At 36.4% G+C, this 25,450-nt stretch overlaps 1 protein-coding gene across 2 annotated transcripts in view; it reads right to left on the bottom strand.

Annotated features, from left to right (window-relative positions):
* Positions 1-2,658: 2,658 nt before the first annotated feature.
* The window catches only part of LOC124171753 (leucine-rich repeat protein soc-2 homolog), a 58,624-nt gene continuing 35,832 nt past the window's right edge, over positions 2,659-25,450 (bottom strand). For both annotated transcript variants that reach the window (XM_046551038.1, XM_046551039.1), the window contains 7 exons: positions 23,805-23,900; positions 21,473-21,702; positions 21,068-21,381; positions 7,141-7,265; positions 6,877-7,034; positions 5,873-6,110; positions 2,659-5,776 (listed from right to left, as the gene is read on the bottom strand). In XM_046551038.1, the coding sequence (XP_046406994.1) occupies positions 5,741-5,776; positions 5,873-6,110; positions 6,877-7,034; positions 7,141-7,265; positions 21,068-21,381; positions 21,473-21,702; positions 23,805-23,900 (1,197 nt within the window). In that variant the 3' untranslated portion in view covers positions 2,659-5,740. The remainder of the gene's footprint in view (positions 5,777-5,872; positions 6,111-6,876; positions 7,035-7,140; positions 7,266-21,067; positions 21,382-21,472; positions 21,703-23,804; positions 23,901-25,450) is intronic.

Genomic DNA, 25,450 nt, shown 5'->3' with positions numbered 1-25,450 from the left:
AAACATATCCATCAAACAGAAATCCATCATAGCAGTGTAAATGCCGAGACGCATGAAACCATTTTTTCGCTAGGTGGTGTGTCCCCTTAGGATATTTGAGAGAGATGTTAGTTGAATCAACTATATGCCCAAATTGTTTCCAAAAAATTAAAATATTCCATTAATCAGCTAAATTCCTGTTTGAATCCTTTAAAGGAAATCACAATTATTCGCCAAAATCCTGAGTTTTACTGCTGCATAGGCAACCTAGTCAAACATTTCCGCATTCATCATTTTTTTTCATCCATCCCCTTGAAAAACAATAGATCGAGGTTCCACTGTATATTTTTTTATTTATACATTCATCAAGGGAAATAGAAGAAGAAACGTATGTTTAATACGCTTTGAGCAATTCTAGTATTTGAGGTATTCGAAATTCGAGGTATTCGAATATTCGAGCAATGATTTAATATTCGAATTCGATATTCGAGTTCGAGAAATCTGCTATTCGACCCATCTCTAATATTTTTCTTATTATTCAACTAGTATAGACTTAGGTTTCCTAAACTTGGCTCAAGTATTGATTTCTCCTTGTCTTTATCTAAATGTTATAGTTATTTCTGGCAAAGTTTATCATGAAATCCTGCACATAATGATTTTTATTGGTTAATACTGCTTGTGTTTGTTACTTTCCATCATCTGTGAAGTTTAATGTAAGGTTATGGTTAATGGGTTCACCCGTTAATAAAGAAGTACATAATACTGGTTTTGTGTGGTACATCAGCTATCATTTGCCAAATAGAACATCAGAATAAACCTTCCCCGTCCATTCTACACAATAATTTCTTCAATCCTTGCCATATATCTTTGTACACTATATATATTTATGAAATCTTAGTTATCATATCAAGATTTCAATGGCGCAAAAGAATTTTACATGCATTGATCTTCATTTCCTTAGTCTTTTATCTCGGCGCACTAGTGCTAACCATGGTAAGTACGGCAGGGTTAGGTACTAGGGCCTACCATGGCAACTCTGCATGTTTACACCGCGTTTTGAGGCTACGAGGGTACGGATAAAGGTTAGTGCATGCATAGTGTAAACGGGGTATAAATGCAGAGAGTTACCATGGTGGGCCTCAGTACCTAACCCTGCCAACTTACCACGGTTAGCACTAGTGAGCCGAGAAAAAAAAAGAGGAAATGAAGAACAATACATGTACAATTCTTTCGTGCCATTGCAATCTTGAAATGACTATAGATATTTCATAAAAAAAGCTATTATATCAAAGGTATAAGGCAACGATTGAAGAAAGAATTGAGCAGATAATGGAAGATGAGGGAAAATTTTTTTCTGTTTTTCTATTTAACAAATGATAGCGGATGTACCACACAAAATCAGTTATATTGATTTATTTATTTACGGTTTAACCCATTAACAATATTCTTGCATTAAACTTCACAGTGGATGGAAAGTAACAAAAAGAAATTTAATATAAACCAAATAAAATCGTTATATACTGGATTGAATGATAAACTTCGCCAGAAATAACTGTTTAATGAAGATAAAGACATGGAGCAATCGACACTTGTACGTAGTTTTTTAATCTAAGTGTATTATAGTTTAATAATTAGAGCAATGTGTACTGTCCTTAATGTCTGAATATATTCATACTCATAGAGCTAAAATGTAATTGACTCCTATTATAAATTAATTATATTACTAAATTATTATGGGTATTAGCTGTATACATATTGTACCACTTATGGTGATTTTGCAAAATAACCTGATATGATGGAGAAAAAAATGACTTCAGGACTGTATTTGACATGCCTAATACGAACATACATTCAAAATTAGTAATTGAACGCAAGCGTCAGAAACGTGAAATTCCCAGGTGAGCATAAATAATGCAGTAACCTTTTCCAGTATAAATGTATATAAAACTGACATTGCTAATTATGTTTTTCCATGCTAATCATGCATATACCAATGAAAGTAAGCATCGGAAGTGCCAAATATATGCAATATACTATATCATCAATGAATACAACGGCCGTTTGTATACAAGAATAACTGCATCTCAAACATACAAATGCTTCGGGATTACCCATTAGTGTCTCCTTTCTCAATGGTATAATATACTCTTTTGTGTGTAATAATGAACAAATATATCTGCGATGGATTTAAATCAATTTGTCCATTACCAAGTATAAATTTCGAAGCATCAATTTCACTTCTTTGAAAGTTTTCCTTTAATGATGAATGAATAGTCTTTATTACAAGTGAGAATCGTTTGATTTCCCGCTCATTTTTAATTTGAAACAAAGCATTTTTATTGGTTCTTCACGCTATCACCGGCTTCGGGTTCAATATTTTTCATACATATCTGCTCTTCCTATCCGATACCGAGAATTAAGAGTTTTCTCCGGTAGCGGCCAGGAACTGATCTTTTCTCCACCAAGTTAGACTTCAGTCAGAAGAAAACTACGGGAGAAAACAGGTTCTCCGGAGAAAGGAGATTTCAAGTTACAGACTTAGGTCCCTGGAATACAAGTGTACATCTAAGTAGGCTATTTTCTCTTGTAGAGTTTAAGGAAGTAAGTTCACTAGATGGCACAGTTACATTGGCTAATTACTTGTAAGTGGTTGTTTCTAAAGTCAGAATAACCAAGTTCTTTTGCTTGTTGTAGGAAATATATTTCTTAGGCCATCCTAGATAACCAGGACACCCATCATCCTACAATTATACAACAACATAAATGACACATAAGGGATGTGACAGTAACTCAAATGACACATAAGTGATGTGACAAAAACCCATAAATATGCCCACTTCGTGTATAATATAAATAATGTACACTTAAGCTTCCATTTTAAATTTGGGCACAGTACAGCCACAATGCCGGAAAATTAAGAGAAATCCACAAATACTCAAAAAGGCAGAAGAGCTGACGAGGGTCTTCTGATAATGAACACACTTGATGGTGAGTATAAACCATAACAACTACCATCTATGCCCACTGCTCCATTTATATAAGATTTTTTTTTTGACTCATCATCACTCAGGCAATACTGCCATAATTATAAATCACTTAACAACAGAACATTGAAGAAATAAACATTGGAAAAAACATTTAGTGTCCAAATATATTTTTAAATTATTGTTATATATACCCACCATCATTCATTTAGTAGGATTCCATCCTACCTAGGATTTTTAATTAGCACATTTTTAACTTTTTAAATACTCAACACCTCTTTTGCCACTAAGCTCAGATTCCATAAGAGTTTTTTTTACAAAGTTTTATCAACAAGTTCCTCATTAATCAGCCTTTTCTATGGAGGTGTTCTTAAAAAAAATCATGATAAAAACATCAAAAAACAGCTTGTTGCACAAATTAGTACATTTTTCTGAAATTCAACTTCACTCAATTTCGTAGATGAAATGACTGATAAAAACATGTAGAAAAATGTGAAATCACCGCTGAAGAACAAATGCCTCTGGACCAGATGTGACCTAGCAGAGTTAACAACTCCAATCACTGAAGGAGGTCTAAATGACTTGAACAAAACTTCTTCCATCCCCATTTCCTCAACAGTCCCAATGAAGTCCATCAAAAATGAAAAATCTTAACTGAGCTACAATAAAGTTAAAAAAAGAGCTTACTGTTTCACCAGTTTCAAACATATTTACGAGTTTGTGTGGGTATGAATGTATCCATGTATCCGTTAGTATATATAAATATATATCACGTAATCTAAAATTCAAATGATATAATTTGTGAAACTAAAAATTTTACAGATAAGAAAACGGAAATTATATTAAAAATATCTGCTAAAACAGATAAAAACAGTATTAAAAAGCCTTTCTGTCATCCTCTACACTTATCTCTGCAATTGATCAATTAAATAATACAGTGTTCAGCTTATAAGCTAGCAACAAAACACATGGGAATTTTTTTCTCCAGAACATTCATTTCACACTATTTTGGGATTAGACATATCAACTAGACAACCTTAAAGCTTCAAGCAGACACACTTGCATCCGCTTCCAAGTATTGGTAATTGAGGTGAAATTGCATAATCGCATTTGTGATACACCTAAAAATTAAATATACACAGTAGATATCCAATATTCAGAAATATTTGAGATCAGAATATTAGTTACCACACATTAACATTGTTAACACATTTTGAGCAGTGATTCTCAAAGTTGTCATAACAATGAACCTATACGTTAAAAATACCATATCCTGTACTGACTTCCAGATGGCTGCTCGAATTTGACTTTTATTCAACATTTCAGTTTTTAAACTTTCCTCATCACCTGTAACTGCATTACCTTTTTCTATATTTATTCTAAAATATGCACGGGAAGATTTACTTTTCCCGCATTCAATTCTAATTTGACACGGTTGGCATTAAAAGCAGATTAGGCAAAGCCAAATAGCATTATGTTATGGATTACCAACAGTAATGGAGGCATTTCACAAGGGAAAATATATTGGCATTTGCCACAATATTCTTTGTTCAATGATTAGGCAGTAGTCTTAAGACTAGTTACTGAGAAACACTGCTCATGAGACACCATATACATAAAGCAATAAAAATATAAAATTAATCCTTTTAATGGTATTAAGCCACTATTTTAAATCACACAGACAAGCACCTTCGAAAAGTTTATTTTATCTTGTAGGGGTATTCTACGGAGCCCACAAACAGTTTTGAAAGACATATACTTCAACAAGGAATATAGTACACATGGCAACTCCCGAAGTAGTGGTTCGGACTCGACAAAATCATTTATATTTTTTTTAGTCTCTCAATGGAAATGGAACAGACAATGAATGTAAAAGAAAGTTCTAAAATGTCTCAATAATAAACTAAATACATAATTATACAAAATACTTGTGAATAAATGGCACAGCTTCAAAAATTTGCTTGGAATCATTCATAAAGATCACAAAGGACAGAACTATGAACTAAAACACTTAATCAATAGCCAAGTCTGCTACTCAAGTAGCTATAATGATAGTTGTCCTGCAACAAGCATAGATCTAAGATGTGTCATTTGATATCGATTTTGGCACTGATTTGCAGTTGTGCTCAGTTTAATTCAGGTACAAATATCAAGTGTTAATGATTTAAAATAATTAAAACTTTGAATAAATTTCTAACACACAGTAAGGACTGCAGTTCAGAAATAACATGAAATAACTGTCATGGAACAAAAACTCCTCACATTTTTTTCAGACAGAAACATCAACACTTACAGACATGTCATAGCACATGAGACTTGAGATATTAAGCGAGATAATCGCTATTGATAAATATTTCTCTATTTGCCTTAGTTGGGATGAATTAATTTCCCATTTGATTTCTGGGCTATAATGCTGTCTTCAAACAAGAAGTATCTTTCAATTCCATGTAATTGCTCAAATTATGATGGTCATACATGAATTTACCAAGCATAACTGCAAACAAGCAATATATCCACTCAAGTATCAAGCAGTAACTGCAAGTTACCCCACTCTTACTTATTTACAATTATACAGCAAACACAACCACATTTCATCACCAGGATTAGACGTAAATTTTTTCACAGCAACAAATTTTGATTTACCCACTTAAATAGATTCACAATGACCATTTGCTTAAAGAGGACAAAGATGATCCTTACATGAAATTAATTCAACTGCACAGTGTAGCATCCCTTCAGATTACTCTTCCCTTTGACAGATCTCCACTTCAGCTGGTTCACATTGAGCGATAAGGGCCTTGCATTTTTAAAAACTATAAAAAACCAAACACATATTAGCAAAAGATATAATTTATATGTTAATCCTAATAATCAATGTACCATGACTACACCAGAAAACTTATTTTTACCTGTATTACAAGAGATGGACCACCAACAACAATTTCTGGTGGTATTTGAGTCAAAGGACAGTTCTCAATGCTCATGATTTGAAGGTTGGTGCAGAGAGCTAGCTCAAATGGCAAGTTGTGCAGACTTTGATTATCATTGATGTATAATGACTCCAAGTTTTCCAATGTTCCAATTTCTTCAGGAAGGTAACTTAAATTGTTCTCTCCAACACTAAGATATGTTAGACTAGTCAAATGCCTATAATATAGAAAGGGGAAGCAGACATATGTGTTAATAAAGAAACCCATATCACCAAAAACTTATCACAATGCAGATTTTTTGAAACATTTACTCTAAGAGCTACATTAATATTACTCTTTTGCTTGTCTTGGAATGTGCTTATGATATGATCTTCAATATAATAGTCCTTCGTGAAACCTCGGCATACTTAATCTACACGAGTTCTGAGTTAAAATAGGAATATTGAACAATAGAGAATTAATAAATATTTGTTTTTCATGGCTGACAGAGGGGAATTACAACACAGAAAACAAAAAAAATGAGCACAAAATATTTAAAGAAAGATCAAATGGCCATTCCATTTGAAAAATGATTTTTCATAGGGAGTCGCAATAATGTCCATTAGTCACTTTAGGCATCTACACCAAGGAAAAAGTTTTGGGGTTAAAGTCCCATTTTGCTTGAACTGCCGTCCATGTACCAAACACTTATCCATAATAGGGACTAGAATTCCTTGGTAAAGCTGCCAGCACCAATGGCATGCAAAACCAAGCCAATGCAATGGGCAGGCAACACAACAACCAAATGCCCAAATAAGGATGTGGAATAAGTGAGGTAGTACCAAGTACCTCCTTCCTTTGATAAGGATTACAAACATCAGTCAATCATAGGTGGAAATTTTTCCCCAGCCAAAAATCTGACATGTTACCAACAGACCTCATATATTATTAATACCTTATTTCAAAAATTAAAGTACTAGCAAACATTCAAACAAGATACATACCCAATAGCTCTAGGTAAGCTTGACAGTTGATTGGACTGAACTATTAGCTTTTGCAGATCTCTCAAAAAGCCAATTTCATTTGGTAAGGTTTCAAGTTTATTTTCTTCCAAATCTAGAACTCTTAGTTTTCGGAGATTTCCTATACTGGCAGGTATCCTCTAGAAAAGGTTCGTTATTTATGAGATTCACCACATGAGAATGCCAAAAAGTGCTCTACTCATGTACTTCAAAACTTAATGGAAACCATCTATCACAGTAATTTACCTTTAAAAGGTTGTTAGAGAGAATTAGAACTTCCAAACTTTGAAGACACTGGATATCATCAGGAATTTTTGAAAGCTGATTAGTCCCAAGGTTTAATTCTACCATATTGCACCAAGTTCCAACATCTACAAATATAAAATCAAATGACACATAGAAATTATAAAATGACAGCTAGCACTCAATTTATCACATTCGTAAGCATTTTGCCAAAGGAAACCAATCCAGGTAACACACTAGAAATTGTTCAAAATCAAATAGAAATAGAATACTGAAAATGCAAGACTTTTCCCTTATTAAAGAGCACAAAAAGCATATCACGTCGATTCATACTGTGAAACAATAACAGAAAATTTAGGTTTTAAGTCACTAAATATCATAACTAGGTTAGTTCAATAATAAAATAAACCATAACATGCAAAATGTACATTATGTATATTCATTAGCACCAATTTTAATATTTTAATGGAAAAAGGATAACTACTTAGACCATGGTGACAACAACCACGAGAGAAAAATATTGGATATAAAAATCGGAAAGGAGAGTAGCAATTTTATTAATTGTATTACCTGCACTGGGAGCTTCACCTCTGACTAGCAAATAATCTTTTTCACTGGCTAAGATTAGGGTGACCTTTACCCCAACCAACCACATACACTTCCAATTACTAGTATTTCAATTCCCATTTTAATTACATTTAGGAGATACACCACTCATTCTGATTTCAGAAAATTAGCAGTACTATACAATTCTGTTTAACCCCATCTACCTTCAGTTTGATTCAGTAAAAGGTAGGTTTAAGCAAATGTGTTCCTAACAAACCTTAGTCGTAATATATACCTTTTTAATAAGCAACACATCTTTTCAATTATAATCCGATGACAGACAGTACTTAAGGTCACAATGCATTTCATGAACCTACCCACACGAAGTTATACCTCGGTGGCCAGACCCACCATCTTTCAGCTCAACGAAGAGAAGTGCTTAATACCCTCATTCATTGTGCCTTTTCGATTTAGGGAACAGAAAGCTTACCATGGGAAACCAAGCATCTTAAAAGAACTTTCCTCAGCAATGGATGGAAAAAATGCCAACAGCCAAAGCAGTGGCGTAACTATTGGGGGGGGGGGGGGGAGGGGCTAGATCCTCTCCCCAAAGCCTTAGAAAATTTAGTATACAAATGTTTTCCCTGCTGTGATGATTTCCTGTGGAATTATGAGGGAAACCCAAATTTTTAGTGCCAAATGATGTAAAATATATTTCATAGCATGTCAATTTTCAAAAATTATCCCATTGCCAAGGGGGTTTCACCCTCCAGACCTATCCATCCCCCCAAAGCATATTCCTAGTTACACTACTGAGCCAAAGTGTCCCCCCCTATGTCGTCACAATTTCAGGGAAAATTTCATGGATTTTATCCAAGCACAACTTCATTATCATCTACAGGCCACCTGCTAAGCTTAGGAAGATCCTACGGGAAGTCACAGAGATCCTATAGGACTTCAGACACCATGAATATACCAACTTCCTGGCGAGTGCAGCCAAAGGTATATCAGTGAAAGAGGTAGAGCCACAGGCATCAGGATAAACAACCACCAAAACCACCTTTGCCTGGGTCACACTAACAAATCAGCCATCGGGGAACACGGCCTCAAAGAGGAGCATGCCATCAATTTCCATATAAAAAAATTGGTGGCTCATTCCCTAGGTTACTGGGATTGGGTCATCAATGAGGCCATTGTAATTTGATAAAAAGAAAACAATTGCAACTGTGATTCAGGATACCACATAAATAGCACCCAATGAGAGTCTGCCGTCTGCAGATGAACCCTGAGGGGTAGATCAGTAGATGGCTGAGGAGTAGATATGATTGCGGTGGACAATATTACAGAAAAATAGAAACTCAGGCCAATATGATCAAAAATTAGGTCAATTCAAGAAAAAAAACACAACCATAGCATGCAAAATGTACATTATTCATTATATGTATATTCATCAGCACCAATTTTAATATTTTAAAGGAAAAATGATAACTAGTTAGATCATAGTGACAACAACCTTGAGAGAAAAATATTGGACATTAAACTTTGAAAGTCCCTGTCAGTGATTATATGGAGATACCAAAACTTCATTCACCAGTGATTTAACCTAAAGGATGGTTTGGTTTGGTAATATTAGAGGTCTCCCACACTAGGCCACAGGTGAGTGAATATTACAAGTTGGGGGTCACTTCCTTTCCTTGGGGAACTTCAGGCTCTTCAAGGATTTTGATTTGGGGTGCCTTCTTAGAAGTATGAAACCCACACACTGTGATCACCCACTTGGCACTCAACCCACTTGGCTACCACACTCCCCTTTCTGTACATTACTTTTTCCAAAACTGAAAAATGATGGCCGACCTCGTAATCATCATGAATATTTGAAAGCATCTTAGTACATGAATTTCTATTTTTTCAAGTAGCATAATGGCCTTAATAAATGCATCTTTCATATCTTACTTTAACTGTTCTCAACAGAAATAGATTTTTTGATTTTTGTAAGGAGTACAGCAAAAATCTTTTGCATTGATAGCCCAGCTTTTCAGTAATCTTTCTTACTTGTGTTTACAGCTTTGGGCAGAAAAACAGTTTCTGGAAGAAAATATTAACTGTGAATCCAGTCTATCCCAGCATTGCAGAGATAACTTTCCATCAAAAACACTAAACCCATAGCTAGCTCCCTCGTCCAGGTTTCATAGACTTTATACGGTTAGATTTTAATAGAGACCCATTTCCTAACCTCTAGATTGCCAAATCATCAAGTAATTGGCCTGAAATCTATCACTGAAACAGTGGCAGAGGACGAGAAAGGAAGCTGCAGAGAGCTGGTCATCTTGAAAAAACGGGTTTGAATAACAGCAGGCTCCCTAAAATAGCAAATATAAAGATTGTTGATTGAGGGCCTTGCATGAGTATATTTCCATGTATATATATGCCACCCGGCTCGAGTACAAGTGGATGCAGGGAGTTGCTCTAAGACCCCTCATCAGTAGCTACTGAGTTGTGCCCACAATGCGTCCATTCCTACATATTCAGAGAGCGCTGAGTCATTTCTCAGGGTATTCTTATAACCGTTGTGTAGTTTGTAAAGAGAAAATAGAACCCATTATTGGTGGCATACCGATAGCTATTGCCGCCTCATTTCATGAGAAATTTAAAGATGACATAAAGTATCATTGAGAATTCAACATCTTAATCCATGGTTTGAACTTATAACACAGACTTGGAAAAATTGATGCTTATTTGTGGTTTAATGTTCAAAATGTAGCAAGACTATCAAAAAACCAGTCCAAATAGTGGAAAAAGTTGTTTGAGCATCCAAAAACACTAAAAACTGAAATCATGCTTAAAACTGTGTTCACAAAAAATCAAGGAGCCTTACTAATCACTGTCATTTGCAGAAAAGCTTTCATTGCTTCATACCAGTGACCATCACTGACCTTTGATAGCTTTTCTACCCTTTGTAAATTTGTTTACATCAAGTCACAGGCAAAATAAAACTATCAACACATGGTTTAATTTTTCCAGCCGCACAACAAAATTCCCCAAGTTTTCCTAGACTTAACAGTAACTGATAACCAAGGTATTGTTGTAGTCCTGGGAATGAAAATGAGAAAAGATTCACGTTTGATTGCTTATAAAGGCAAAAGAATCGCTCATCTTGCTATAGTGATTGTAGTTAGCGTAAATAATTTTTTATATCGTATCCATTGACCCTTTTTCAATTCTTGAATAGATAAAAACATCCCTGCAAACCATTTTTTCAACTTTACATCATAATTGAACAGAAATGATACTAGTCAATGAGAAGAACTAGTTAGTGATGCTTGAGGCAATCACATTTTCCTGACCTTAAGGACAACCCAACTTGGATTTCAAAAGAAGGCTCAAATGACTTGAAACATGAATTGTGGAGGATGAATATCTTTCTAAACTCATGTAAAAGGTGGGAAAATGACATAAAAGCTTTAGGTTTAAAAAGTGAGTCATTGAATAAGAGCAAGTGGCCCAAGGTTAATATACAGTGAAAATCATGAAAATTCAGGTACTCGAAATAAAGCATATTTACTCTGGGCCTCTTCAATTTATGTAGTGATGTTAGTACTGTGTGTACATAGAATAAGAGATTATGTAATCCATTCCATGCACCCACGAATCTTTTAGCTGCAAACAGTCCATGACTGTAATCTTTAAGCCTAAAAGCCTTCTCCTAGACTAAGCAGAGCATTTCTGACCAACTCGCAGCCATTTAGGACTCAAAAAATAAGTTGGATCTGTTCTTGGGAGAAGTTTAAAAGCTGCATCCTGCATTTTATGCATTCAAGCAAAGGTCAGTAGCCTTTTGAACCCTAGAGCTGTATGATCCAAACAGCATCCCTATTTGGAAGACAAATGCCAGTATTTTCATGTAATGCATTATTTTATGATGAATTTTTAATACATGAATTTGAGCAACATAACTCTCTACTACAGTCACTGTCAAAGTATGCTGAGTAAATCAATAGCTAATAGCGACAATCACCCATTTTTAGAACATGGCTCCATTGATTATCTAACATTTCCTTAACCAGCCTCTCCTTAACCAACCCTTAAGGCTCAGCGAGACCCTTCTTAACGAATATCCTCCAAAAATGCTCCCTGCCACGAGAAAGAACTCTCTTGGGGCTCAGTACAGTAGTCATGCAAAGACGAAAACTCCACCCTCTCGAAAGGGTTAAGTTGGATGCCAGCAATGCCTAGACTATGTATGCGCATATTTGTAGTGAAGTAATAAGTTTGGCAACATCTAGATGCTCAACAACTTGATGATGATGGTAATGCACCTTCATGGTTCTTGAAATAATATCAAATGTTGTTAGATACATATTTAAGATGTAAGGGTTTTTATAATGTTAGTTGAAGGCTTCTTTCCTTCAGCCTTTCCCATTATATTTGCTTTAAAAAAAATACAATATAAAGCATTCTCCTGTATAGATTTCCTATTAGGTCAAGATGTCTATCAGGAATGTTTAAAGTTCATGTGTACATAATTGGTAAAGAATTCAGAGATAATACTCTTATCTGTGATCTCTGTATGCACTATGGGATTGCAGCTTTATATTACAGCTTATAGTACATATTAATACTAACATTAGCGCCTCTGTGAAAATAAATACTACATCCATTTGGCTTGAGGCATGCCGATAACTCAACAGCAGTTACTGTTTATTCAAGCTGCAAAATTGTCAATGCCTAGAATAAAATCAATGCATAAAAGATCACGAAAGCTGCACCTCAGTGACAAATTAAACTCCATAACGTTTCCTTATGGAACTTGAGGACTCAAGTAACATCGTTGCAATTAGCACTTCCTTTTCATGGTTTAAACCAAGATCGCTTATCAGGGAGTGGGTGAATTTTCCTGAATGTTAGTTTTATTCATTGAAAGAATCACTTAGATCACATAGACTAAATGCAACTTCTCAGGGGATAAATATGAAACCATAACACATGTATTCAATATTTTCTTTGCAATTTTACATTTACAGTAGAAGAATGATAATCCAGAACACACAGGACTAGGGGTCTTCTAGAATTAAGACTTTTCTGGTGATTAAATCACTTTCTTTTCTGTGAACAATTCAACCAACCACATAACTGCCATTATAAGTAGGGTGATGAATGAATATCAAGGCTTAAGAGCCTGGAACAATCTCTCCTCTTTGATTTTTATCTCAAAAACAATAATATTCACGAGAGATTGTAGTACAAGTTGATTGAATTTACCAGATCAAGCTTCTTCATTGGCATTCTTTCGCAATTGCAACCCCTCAGACTCACAAGCTGACTGTTTTGCCCTCTCCCCACATTGATCCCAACAGCAAACACTATTTTTATTAAATTCAATCCATTGCTAAACAACCAGACCCTACCTTATCTTTCATTCTGCTAGAATTTGACTTCAATGATTGCATGACAAATTGCGACACAGGTAATTCTCTGAGGGCAGCTACTACAAAGGTTTTCAGGGACTGTTTTTCATTGATTACTTACACCCCTTTCCACTCTAAACACTGCCGGCCATCCAGTGTTTGCCCAATATTTACCCAGTCTACTACTTACCCTTTTCAAAAGAGGAGGTAAAATATTTATGGGGCAGTTCACCAGAAGATCCTTCCTATTATCTATTCAAAGGTCAGTTTTTATAGAGGAACTGCGAAAGAGTTTGGTAAGTGAACGCTCATACTCTTTCTTACTGGATGAATATAATTTGGCATTGCCATGTAAATATCCTGTATTCCATGTTGCAACACGTAGAGTGCAATTTCGTGCATATCAGTGAACTCTCCTCTTTCCAAGTGATTACGCTTACCAAAACATGGCTAAGGGAAAAAGTTTCTGACTATGAGCTGGACCTTTGCTTCCTCTCACCAAGTTTTCCAACGAGATCAACCCTCTCGCGGCAGGGGCATGCTTTTGGCTATACATGCAAATTTACCTGCAATTCGGCGGATGGATCTAGAACTGAACTGTAAAATAGTTTGGACAGAAATTCAATTTAATCATGGAAAAAACTGCGGTCAGAAATTATCAATTGATTGCTTTTATCACCCACCCAATAGTGCCCTGTCCATCCTCGAGGAGTGCTTTGCCTCGGTTCTCCATGTCCGCTCGCTTGGTGATGTGCTCTTATTTGGGGACTTCAATCTACCTATTCAGTGGACATCCTGCACCGATGGTCGCACCACCACCCCCCCTGATGACTTTTTCATTCATCATTTTATCCATTGGCTAGGGTTTGAGCAGTGCAACTCCTTTCCCACCAGAAATATAGCAACACTGGAGTTAGAGCTATCGTCCTTCCAACTTCCCTCAATTACTGTTCGGAGAAACATTTTTACATCAGACCACGAGTCGCTTGAGTGCTCCCTTACTCTCCCCCTCCCCCCACTGTCTCATTCATCCCATCCCCCCAGGGTTCTCAGAGCATTCCGCTTGGGTCGAGCTTAGCCATGCACTTTCACTTCTTCCTTGGGCCCTCCTGGAGGGAGAGAAGACAGCACAGAAGTCTTTCATGAACTTCCCCATGCTGCCATAGATAATTTCGTCCTAATTCGCCGTCTATCTAAAGAAAGACCCATCTGGCATTCCCAGGAGACAACACTTGCCCTAAGAAATAAACTTAAGGCCTGGAAGCATTGGAAAAAACACCCTACACTTTTTTCTTTACGCTACAATGCCACATTCGCCAGGACTACAAAACCCACATACAGGAAATTTGTCGGAATTCGTGACAATCCCAAATGATTCTTGACCCTCATTAATACCAGAAGAAAGTCACACAGAATCCCTGCCTATGTGTCCTGCAATGGACTGATTTCTCAAGGTGATGAGCACCCGGTTGTGTTCAATGAGTATTTTTGTGCAAACTTTAACTCTGCCACTCCAACACTCCCTCTCCCGAAGCTTCAACCCATATGCCACCGGTCCCTTTCATCTATTTCCACCAATCCTGAAGAAGTTCTGTCCTTTCTAACGGCACTGCCCTCCTCGAAGACCATGGGTTCCGACAATATTGGCTTCCTCTTTCTCTCTCACACCACCGACACCCTTTGCATCCCTATATCCATCCTCTTCAATAGGTTCTTCTCCGTTGGCACGTTCCCTGAACAATGGAAGAGCGCAAATGTCACACCAATTTTAAAATCTGGCCCCAAAGGAATCGTTGAAAATTATCATCTGATTACCATTCTACCTGTACTGTCCATTTTTTTTGAGAGAATAATACATAATTGTCTTCTTCACTTCTCCTTCCCCTACATATCCCCCATCAGCATGGTTTCCTTCCCGGCGGATCGTGTCTCTCTAACCTTGTGGTACTGAACCACCATATTGCCAACTCTTTCAAGTCTAACTCACAGCTCGATGTTTGCAACGTAGACTTCTACAAAGCCTTCGACACCCTTAACCATACATTACTCATTCATAAACTTAAACACCATTACAGTATACATTCAAAGTTTCTACCTCTGATCAACAGCTTCTTCAGTTCACATTATGAACGGGTGTTGATTGACGGCATCTCATCCTCATACTTACGAGTTAAATCTGGTGTACCGCAGGGAAGCGTCCTCGGTGCCCTCCTATTCGCACTCTTCATATACGATATTACTGATGGCATTAGCCCTTTTGGCTGCAAGCCCATGTTCTGCTGTATGCGGACGATTGCAAGATTTTCAAAAAGGTGGATCGCCCCACTGACTCACATTCCCTTCAATCTGCACCCAATTTTATCTCCGAATGGTGCTCTACTTGGCTAATGCGGGTCAACCCCTCAAAATCGGCGTTGATGACAATCACTTTAAAAAGTAATCCCCTGAAACACTCTTACAACCTTTTAAATAAGCCTTTCCCTCTTGTAACCTCCCACTGCGACCTAAGTATGATCTTTGATGATAAATTAAAATTTCAGGATCATATTTCGATGATTGTGAAGAGAGCAATGGCCATTGTTGGCATGCTATATCGACTAACAGAACTTCAAGACCCTACCGCTTTAAGAACAGTTTTTTTCGGATGTGTTCTCCCTATACTGGAATACTGCTCACCAGTTTGGTCTACCACCTGCCCCACTACTCTAAACTTGCTCAACCATCCTGTCAACTTCTTTCTTGCTGTAGCCTGCCATCGCATCCCCACACTCAGATATTATGCTCGTGATGCTATCCTTTCCTCCCTCAGGATCTTTAGCATAACTAGCCACCATGTCTTATCTGATCTCATGTTTCTGCATAGAATCTTTAGCGGTTCTCTCCAGACAAATGAAATTCTCCCTCTTTTCCGTTTTCATATTCCTCCTCGCCCCTCACGAAATAACTCTCTGCTTCACATTCCGTGATTCTGTCTCTCCATCTCTCAACACTCTCTGTTCTACCGAATCCTGTCATTATTTAACTCCATAGCTTCAAAAATCCCTTCCCTGGACCTCTTTTCCTCCACCACTAGTTACAAATGCTTCTTAAAATGCCATCTGAATAATTCTCCATCGTCTAATCCATAGTGCCCCTGCTTATGTTTAAAAAAATTGTTTTCTGTTAGTTTTTATTTATTGTGTTATTGTTTGTTATCTTTTAGCTATTACAGTGGAACTTGGTTAGTACGTTCCTCCTTAGTACGGCGATTTCCCTCGGTCCCGGTACCATCCGAACAAAATACAGATAGAAGAATTTGGTTAGTACGTTTGAAAAAATTGCGCTTTCCTGGTTAGTACGCTCAATTGCTTGCCGTGACGCAACCCGCAATTCGTTCTCTAGTGTCTTCTTAAGGGTCGCAAACGTCTGAATTCATGATTTAATTTATTATTATTAGCCATTAACATTCTTCCATTCATTCCACATCTCTTTCTTCTACCGTAATTTATCCAAATGCATTTCTGAATTCTTGTGACGTGCTGAATAATAAAATGCGGCCATTTTTCGGGAATGTCTGACTATGAAAAACTACAGCCAATAAGAAGCCCCAATTTTCCCCACCCCGAGCTCCTCACCTTCTGTTGCCTTTGGAGCGCTTGGGAGTGCCCACTGCTGCGCACAAAGTTCGTGAGTGGGCAATTGTTGCTATTGCACGAGTTATCATGATGAAGAAATGAGTCTTAAAGGTATTAGACAATTCCCACATTATCTAAAGCAGTACTGCTCCATAAACTCGACTCGACGTGCGTATTTACTTGACTACTGTTGCGGGAGCAGACGATCCTCTGGATCTCCACGCGAAGCTTAGCTTAAAAATACTTGATCTCGGAACGAAAGCAGACGACATTAGGCAAATTTTGAAAGTAAATTTCAACTGTTTAATATAAAATTTTCTTGTAATTACGTCGTAATCTAATAATCTTGCGTGTCATCTGTCGATATATCGATCGATTTTACAATCGAAATGGTATCATTCCAGAAGCGAATGTCTACGGCTGTTGCCGTAATTTGAAAGTCAATATAATTTTGCCCAATTTTAATGATGTTTAAAAAACCAGTTGACTTACTCCGGGTTGTTGTTATATTCTCCGAGTACGCTGTGAGAAAGAAAAATGACTTGTCTTCGCTTGTCTGAGCTTCACTCGTCCTCGTTCTGTAAATATGTAGAGGATAAATCACGGGAGATAGACGCCGTAATCATGAAATCGTCTCCGGGATGTCCATGAAAAATTGTGATTTTTATTCACATGGTATTGTTTTTCATGGTAGCGCTCATTTTCTTGATTTTAAATGTGAAAAGAGTTCAGGAAGGCGATCCTATGAGAACTACCGATAGTAATTGTAATTATGACGACTTTTTCACTGATTGCAATAACCCCGACTGCTATTATTTACTTTCCTCGTTAGTACGTTTTCCTGGTTAGTACGTTCATTTTTCGTGGTCCCTTCAGAAACGTACTAACCAAGTTCCACTGTATTTATTTAAGTAACAGCCAATGTAAAAGCCTTTGTGTCATTTTTGGTGGTGAAATAAATAAAATAAATAAAATGAATTGATTGAAGGATGTTTATCTGCTGCCATATAAAATGTGAGAAGTGAATGAGAGTTGATATTATGGCAACATCTCTGACCATCACTTTCAATTAAAATCACTCTAAAATGAAATCACTCTCAATCCATCGCTCATAATGGAAAAACATTTACTCCAGACATGCCAAAAAACAAGGTGAGTCAGATTTGATCAGCACACTGCATGAGCAATGTAACTTTCCCCACCCCCATTCATTCCGCAGAGAGCTGACGCAAGCTCGAGGAATAAGATAAACCATGCTATTTTCCCCATCATGTAGAATCAATTTTAACTAGAGTTAATTTCTTTCTTGGAGGACCTTGGACAATAAACACTGCATAGAGGAGGCTTTCCCACAGCTCATAGGGCAGTCCTTTAGCTGGGATAACACAAAATATTAAAGTCTCTTTTTCATTCTTTAAAAAATATCAAGTTGGCCAAATTCTAGAAAACTGTCCATTACATAAACATTCCGTATTTTATAATTCAGGACGTACAATCTTCCACTGTAATTTAGAAGTACACAAGCCGGATTGGAAAAAAATGCTTATCACAGCAATTCATAAATTTTGAGCTTAGCTGAGAATGCATCTCAACACTTTTCATGCATATACGTACACAGCAATTGGCTATAATTATGGGTTATAGTATTATGATGTCTTCAGGGAAGAATTGGAATATGTTGCGGTAGTATAGAGGGTTAATTTAAAAAATCTTGGCAGAGAGAAAATATCTCACTTATGTTTGACACATTCAATGCATTAGAGGTACCAGAGCAAATTTTATTTTTGAGGATAGTAACTTCATCATCACTCATGCTTTTACTGGGAAAAATATGTTCAACTTGCTCTTTAAACTTGGATATGCATTAAACACTACCTTACAGGTAAAATTAAATTGTACTATACATTCCATTGCACATTCCTGAACATCAGACTGGCAAGGGTTAAATTAAGCGCACTTAGGAATGTTAGTAGCCACTTTTCCACAAATACAAAACAGTACTTCTGACTCAAATTATACCATGCAACAAACATAAGCACAAACATCAACAAGTACACAGGACAGGAAGTTAAATTGATAATTGATGTCCTAACAATATAAATCAGGTGCATTGGAGAGCTTTAATGTCAATATCCTACCATGAGATCCCTGGTACAGCTTAGAGAGAAATTATAAAAGTCACAACTAAAGTGATACTTGCCTAAAATTTAAGCATAAAAGAACCCCCATGTAACAAACATCCACTAGCAACATCTAGGATATCCAAGTAAACCAAAGATTAATCCTCATTTTTAGTGTAACGGAAAAAAGATTACTGGCTCCAATGATAATTTAAAAAGATTAAGCGCTCAGGGTACTTTTCATGAATAATTGATCTCTCATCTCTTTAAAAATTACAGAAATAAATTTTGACAAAAAAGTGTAAGTTAATAGTATGAAAATTTACTGAGGCTCAAACAATTTAAATTTAACATTGAACTAATTTTTGAAAATATTATTAAATTTAGAATTGAACTCATTTTAGAAAATTAGTTCAATTCTAAATGTCTTGGTATTTCTGAAAACCAACAAATGCAAAAAGATATGTATACATATTTTGCAATTATTTACACGCACTTGTTAATTTTTGCCTTCATAATTTAAAAACATTTTAAAGCACTGATATCATACAATATCTTTGGCTAAGTGCTGATTAACTTAGGCAATGGATTCCATTCCAAGACAAATATTATCTTCTTTCTCTCAATGCTATCTATGTAGATTCATTCACTAGATGTCATCACACTGATATGATAGCTTTAGGACATTTCCATGGGCAAGTTGAAAATAATGCTGCACAGAAACCCATTTAACCAATTCAACCAGCGTGACAGTACTCCAACTCCCACTCCATTCACGGCAAGAAGAACACAGCACAGGTGAGAAGAAAGACACAAACTATGTCCAAAACCTAAACGGTTACCAAAACTATGAGCCAAAGCTATGTCAAAAGCAAAAATGCCTTGAAAGGGGATCCCGATGAAGTTCAATTGAAACGACTTCAGCTATACCCAGATGGCACTAGAAATATTTGTATTTCACAAATGCAATTAGACGGTAAATTTATGAATTGCAAAAAATCAGAGATAAGTAAAATGAATCTCCAGAAAACAAATTTTTGAAGTGATAATCCTACATACATATTAGGATAGGCTTTGATTTTTATTGATAATAACCGTTGACCATAAAATCCTCCAACTCATTCAACCAATTGCTAATCAGATATTCAGCCAAGATTTTAACCAATTAACTACCATGAAGGATTCCCCTGTAGATTATTGGTGTCTTAAAAGTATGAGAACAGAAATGCTGCAGCAAATATCAGGCAATAAGGCACAGTCCGTGGCTTAAGAAGAATATTTCTCAACAAGTTTACACTATACAAGTTCAGTATTTCATAAATTTTAGGGAAAAACATGAAAATATCCATTCGGGGACTGAATCTTAATGAAGCCTGTAACTGCATCACAGCAAAAAATTCCACACTGGAAAACGACATCCAACGACAACTCAGATAAGGATATCCCATATTTTCACAAGTGCATTTAGCAGTCATATCAACAAAATAGTGATATAAACAAAAATCATGTCCCACCTACAGTAAGTATGTAAGCATACTTGTGCACTGCATGAGTGACAAGAAATTAGGAATTTAAAACATAATATCACTCATTCCACGCCAATGACACTTCATTCAATGCAGGCTAAAAATTGATACACCACTCACTCAGTGATTAAACCTCAAAGTTGGTTTGAACAGGTGAGGGTTTGAACAGTACTCACCTCAAACTAAGCCACAGGCATTGAATTTGAAAATACAAGTTGGAGTTTATTTTTCCCCAATATTGAATCTAATTGCGGCTCCTTCACTCAACGATTCAACAGGAAGGTTTTATATTCATAGGTGAGGGTAGAGCTCACCAAAGACAGCCACAGGCAAGTGAAAATCGCACATTCTGGGAGTAGTCCCTTCCCCTAGGACACCTCACACTTTGAGGATTTTGTTTGGGCGTGTCCGAAGGCTTCACCCAGGATTTGAACCCAGGTCCCCTCAATCAGCAGCCACGTGCTCTACCCACAAGGCTACCACACTCCCTAATTGATACATTAAACACATCAATTACTGAGGTAAAGATGGATTATTCACGCATGCAACAGGGATTTCAACATTAACCTCAAAAGCAATAAGAAATTAACACATACTCTGTTAGTATAATAGGCTTTTACTGCTATCATGCAGGCTGTACACATCATCTACGTATATCACAGCATTTTTAACACTCAACACTGACACAATACACACGACAAATATTCTGAAAAACATACCTAAAGGTAATGATGTCAACTGATTTTCCTTCATGTTCAACTTTGTTAGGTTTTTGGCCCTGGAAAATATTCCATATGGGATTTTATCTATTTGATTGTGTTCCAGATTGATTGAGTAGACATTGGTAAACTGGGCCGGTCCACCTGATGGGTATGCTGTAAATCCATTTCTCGATAATGTAATACTAGTTAAATTACACAAACTAGATAATAATCCATCAGGGAGCTGAGAAATAGCATTCCCTTCAACATTGAATTCGTCCATGTGCACACAATTACTAAGTGTCTTCGGTATTGCACTTAACCTATTATACCTGAAATAATGGAAAATATTAACACTGTAGATAGTAGATAACAGAGAAATTCCAAAGCATAAGAAGGGGAAGAGAAAATAAGATTTTTTACCTGAGCCCTAGCCTAGTTAGAGCTCTAAGGTTCCCTATAGACTCTGGTATATCAAGAAGCTCATTATGTTGGAGATCCAATGTAGAAAGCTGAACACAATTGCCAATCTCCTCAGGTAAATGCTCAAGATGGTTATGAGACACATCAAAGGTGATCAAATTAGTTAATTTCCCTATTCCTGCAGGCAGCTCCTTGATTTTGTTCTCACGGAGGCTGAGCATTGTCAAATTCTGCAAAATATAGATATTCATTAATCATCTCCCCGAGAGTAACATACTCTACAACATTTTCACACGGTTGTTACAAGATTCTCAAATTCAAAGTCCCAGACAAAAACATTCATTTCCCATGTCTTTTTACACTCTTCTCTTAATTATTAGATAAAATATTTGAAAAGCTCAAGGCAAATTATTTCAAAATATGTTCATTTATGATGAACAAAAAGAAAGGCAGCAGCTAGTACACTGCATTTCCGTCAAATGAAATTCAGAATAAAGGTGAAAATTTTTAATTGACATAATACACTAAATTCTTTACAACAAACAAATGAAAAGTTACCAAATTGATTTAATTACTGTCAATAAAGTTCTAGTTAACTTAATGACAATCAAGTGAGTCAAAAACTGAAAAATTGAAGGCTTTATGTGAAATTAATGAATTTACATAAACAAATTTACTGGATGTTTCTATGTCTAATACACAAGCCCTTGGTCAACTGGTGTGGTGATGGTTGTCAGATGGTCATGTCATGACATATAATTTCTCTGACCCATTTCAAATCACCTGACATCACCCGAAATTTCCTTATTTCCCTCACCTATGACAACCCTGTTATAAATTAAGCCCGCCATAAGGCAGAAAAAATTCAGCCTGAATACAGATACAAAATGAATACAAATTTTTCTTAACATAAATATTCACAAAACAAAGCATGCTGAGACCATAGGAAATGAGATAAACAAATATGCATGTCCATTGGTATATGAAGCCCATCAATGAGCAAGGCAATCAATTCTTTCAAGTACAAGCAATTCCTAAATACATATGCAACAATTATGTACCTTCAATCACTTAAATAATTCAATAAATGATAAAGAATGTAGCCTCAAATGAGGGTTCATTGCCCACCCTCAAACAATTCAAAGATACCCGAAGGAAAATTTCAATGGTTGCTTTTTGCAGTGATTAGAGGCTTTTGGGTTTTCATGCTCCACTACAGATTGCTCCACAGCAGCAAAAAAGATATTTTGGCTGCTAGGTTGCCCTCAAGGGCAAGTGCTCAGTCAGTGCTTCACCAATTTTTTCTTCCATGTCCTTCAGAACTTCAAAGGCCGAGAGAACCAGACAAGGAAATGCCTTCTAATATCATTTGCTGAAGACATCAGTTTTTCACTCATCAGTTATTTTAATCTTGGTTAACAGATCCAAAGAAATTTCTCGAACGTGATGCTAGCACAGTCTCACCAATAACGGAAAGCTGGGCTCACATAAGAGCAGAATGGACAAGATGTACTCTACTCTTTACCCAATTCACTGCTCTCTGCCACCAGGTGATTGGCGCTCAAGGGTGAGGTCAATTGGATTTTTCATGACACATATCCTTAATGAAACTAATTGTTGCAAATGAGATGTGGTGAAAACAATCCATCATACAGGAAAGATATCAGGAAGTTTCCACTTAAAAACATAATTCACTGCATTACATAAAGCATTTAGATACTTTCACATCATTTTAAAGTGTGTTTCAAGTTTTTGGCAAGTTATAAACCCTGCCACAGCACGATAGTTGGTGACTCAGCTTCTTGAGGTATTCTTTCTCACTATCGCAGTGGCCGAAGGCACAGGGGGAATTGCAATTGTGTTGTGGTTAGAATTTTAGCTTCCTACCCCATGAGCCCAGGTTCAAATCTCAGCAGTGGCAGAGATATTCCGAGACTGACCAATTCGTGCTTAGTCACTATGCAGAGGGAACTTCAAGCACAGCACTCTACCAGTCAGATGAGATGTTAAAGCCCTGGTCCCCTATCCACCTTTTGTTAATATCAGGCTAATATGTTTCACTCTAGACCTTTCTTCCTTGCCTTTAATCATATATGTACATATGACTCAAGAACACCCTTTAAATAGAGTCCCCCTTTTCGACTAGCAGGGAAGAAAGGCCTTCACTCTAAGCTCTAAGTGCATAGCCGAGGCCTAACAGCATTGTCAAATCCTCATTCACTCATGACTTCGAAAAATTTCAGTCCTTTGAGGATATCTTTCCATTTCACATGCATTTAAGTTTTAAAAAGATAAATGAGCATATCAAATAGAGTAGGGCAAAAATACTTACAGTCAACTGCCTAATTTCCTCACCAACAACTTTCACCCGATTAAATCTGAGGAACAATGTTGTCAGAGAGGTGAGTTTATAAACAACATCTGGAATCTGAAAAATAAAATTCAATAATTAATTAGCTAAATACATTGCAACTACTGAACAAACATATTGCACATAAATGGGCTGGCAGTTTCAATTTCGATCTGTTCATAGTTGTGGTTTTCCAGATTTTTATCAGAGACTTTCATTAACTTTTATAGTATCCCAGTAAAAATTAATGAATATGACAATGAGTGTTTACGACAAAAATCTACTCTGTATCAATGTCTTTTAGTAAATGAACCCTAGAACAGCACAAATTAACAGAATAAAGAGTTTCCTCATAAATACTAACCTGTACAACAATGTTTCTCATTGACATCAGCAAAATATTACCATGTAACTTTGAGCTTATAGTAACATCATTAAAATTTTTCACCCGCAAAAAATTAAAACATATGATTAAATTTGCAATATGTTCCATGAAGTTAAATAGGTTGAATGTCAAAATAATAATGAAATTACACCAATCCGTCAGCAAATAATTTGAAAGGCACAATTTTGGTTTACAGTAGAACTTGTTTAGTACGTTTCTGAAGGGACCACAAAAAATTAACGAGCTATCCAGGATAACATGCTAACCAGGCAAGTAGATAATAGCAATTAGGGCAATTACACTCTGCAGAAAAGTCCTTATAATTACAATTACTTTCGGAAGTTCTCGTAAGATCGCCTTTCTGAACTCTTTCCACATTGAAAATCAAGAAAATGAGTGCTGCATTGCATCAACAGTACCATGTGAATGAAAATCATCGTATTTCATAAATTTCCCTGTGACAATTACATAAAAATGGTGTCATTCTCCTGTGATGTCTTTATTATTATTATGTCTTTATTAAAGAGACAAGTTAAGGTAAGTAATTTCCTCTTTCTCACAGCTTACTCGGAGAATATGATAATAACTCTGATAACATCATTTTGTTGTTTTAAAGCATCATAAAATTGGCAAAACTTTATTTACTAGAACTCCCAGCAACCGCCTTACGCATACATTCTTGGAATTAAACCATATCGATTGTTGTTTCGATTCATATATCAATATTGATAAGACAACAGGGTAGTTTCCTTCATCTAAGACAACAAAATGCATTGATTGCGATTCCTTATCCACCATTAGTGTATTCATGATATACAAATTATTTGGTTTTAGAAATCCCAGTTTAGACGAATGGCAATGGTCAATTTTAACCTTATTTGAAAAAGGCCAGATTGGCACCAATTCGATTCCACTCCACGTGATGTCATAGGGACCTAGTTTCTATACGAGTAAATAGGAGTTTTAAATTGTCTGAGATTTCTAATGCATGCATGAGGCACAGAGTTCAGGGAACCATCTCTTAATAATCACCTATTAAAACTGCCTAAGGTCGGAAAGTTTCCTTCGTTTGATAGGGAATTAAGAATCCTTATTTAAGCCAAGCACTATCTGCTCGCAGGGTACACCGGTACCTGCTAGCAGCCTGCATCCCAGCAGCGCACATGTTCTCGCCCTAAGGTCACCTCACACGGCAACAGCGGGAACCAGAATGACGTCATGTGGGCTTTTCCCAGCATTCATA

Source organism: Ischnura elegans, chromosome X (genome assembly GCF_921293095.1).
Source record: "Ischnura elegans chromosome X, ioIscEleg1.1, whole genome shotgun sequence".
In the NCBI taxonomy this organism is placed as follows: Eukaryota; Metazoa; Arthropoda; class Insecta; order Odonata; family Coenagrionidae; genus Ischnura; species Ischnura elegans.
The sequence above is the reverse complement of the archived record's forward strand: the minus strand, read 5'-3'. Positions and strand labels throughout refer to the sequence as shown.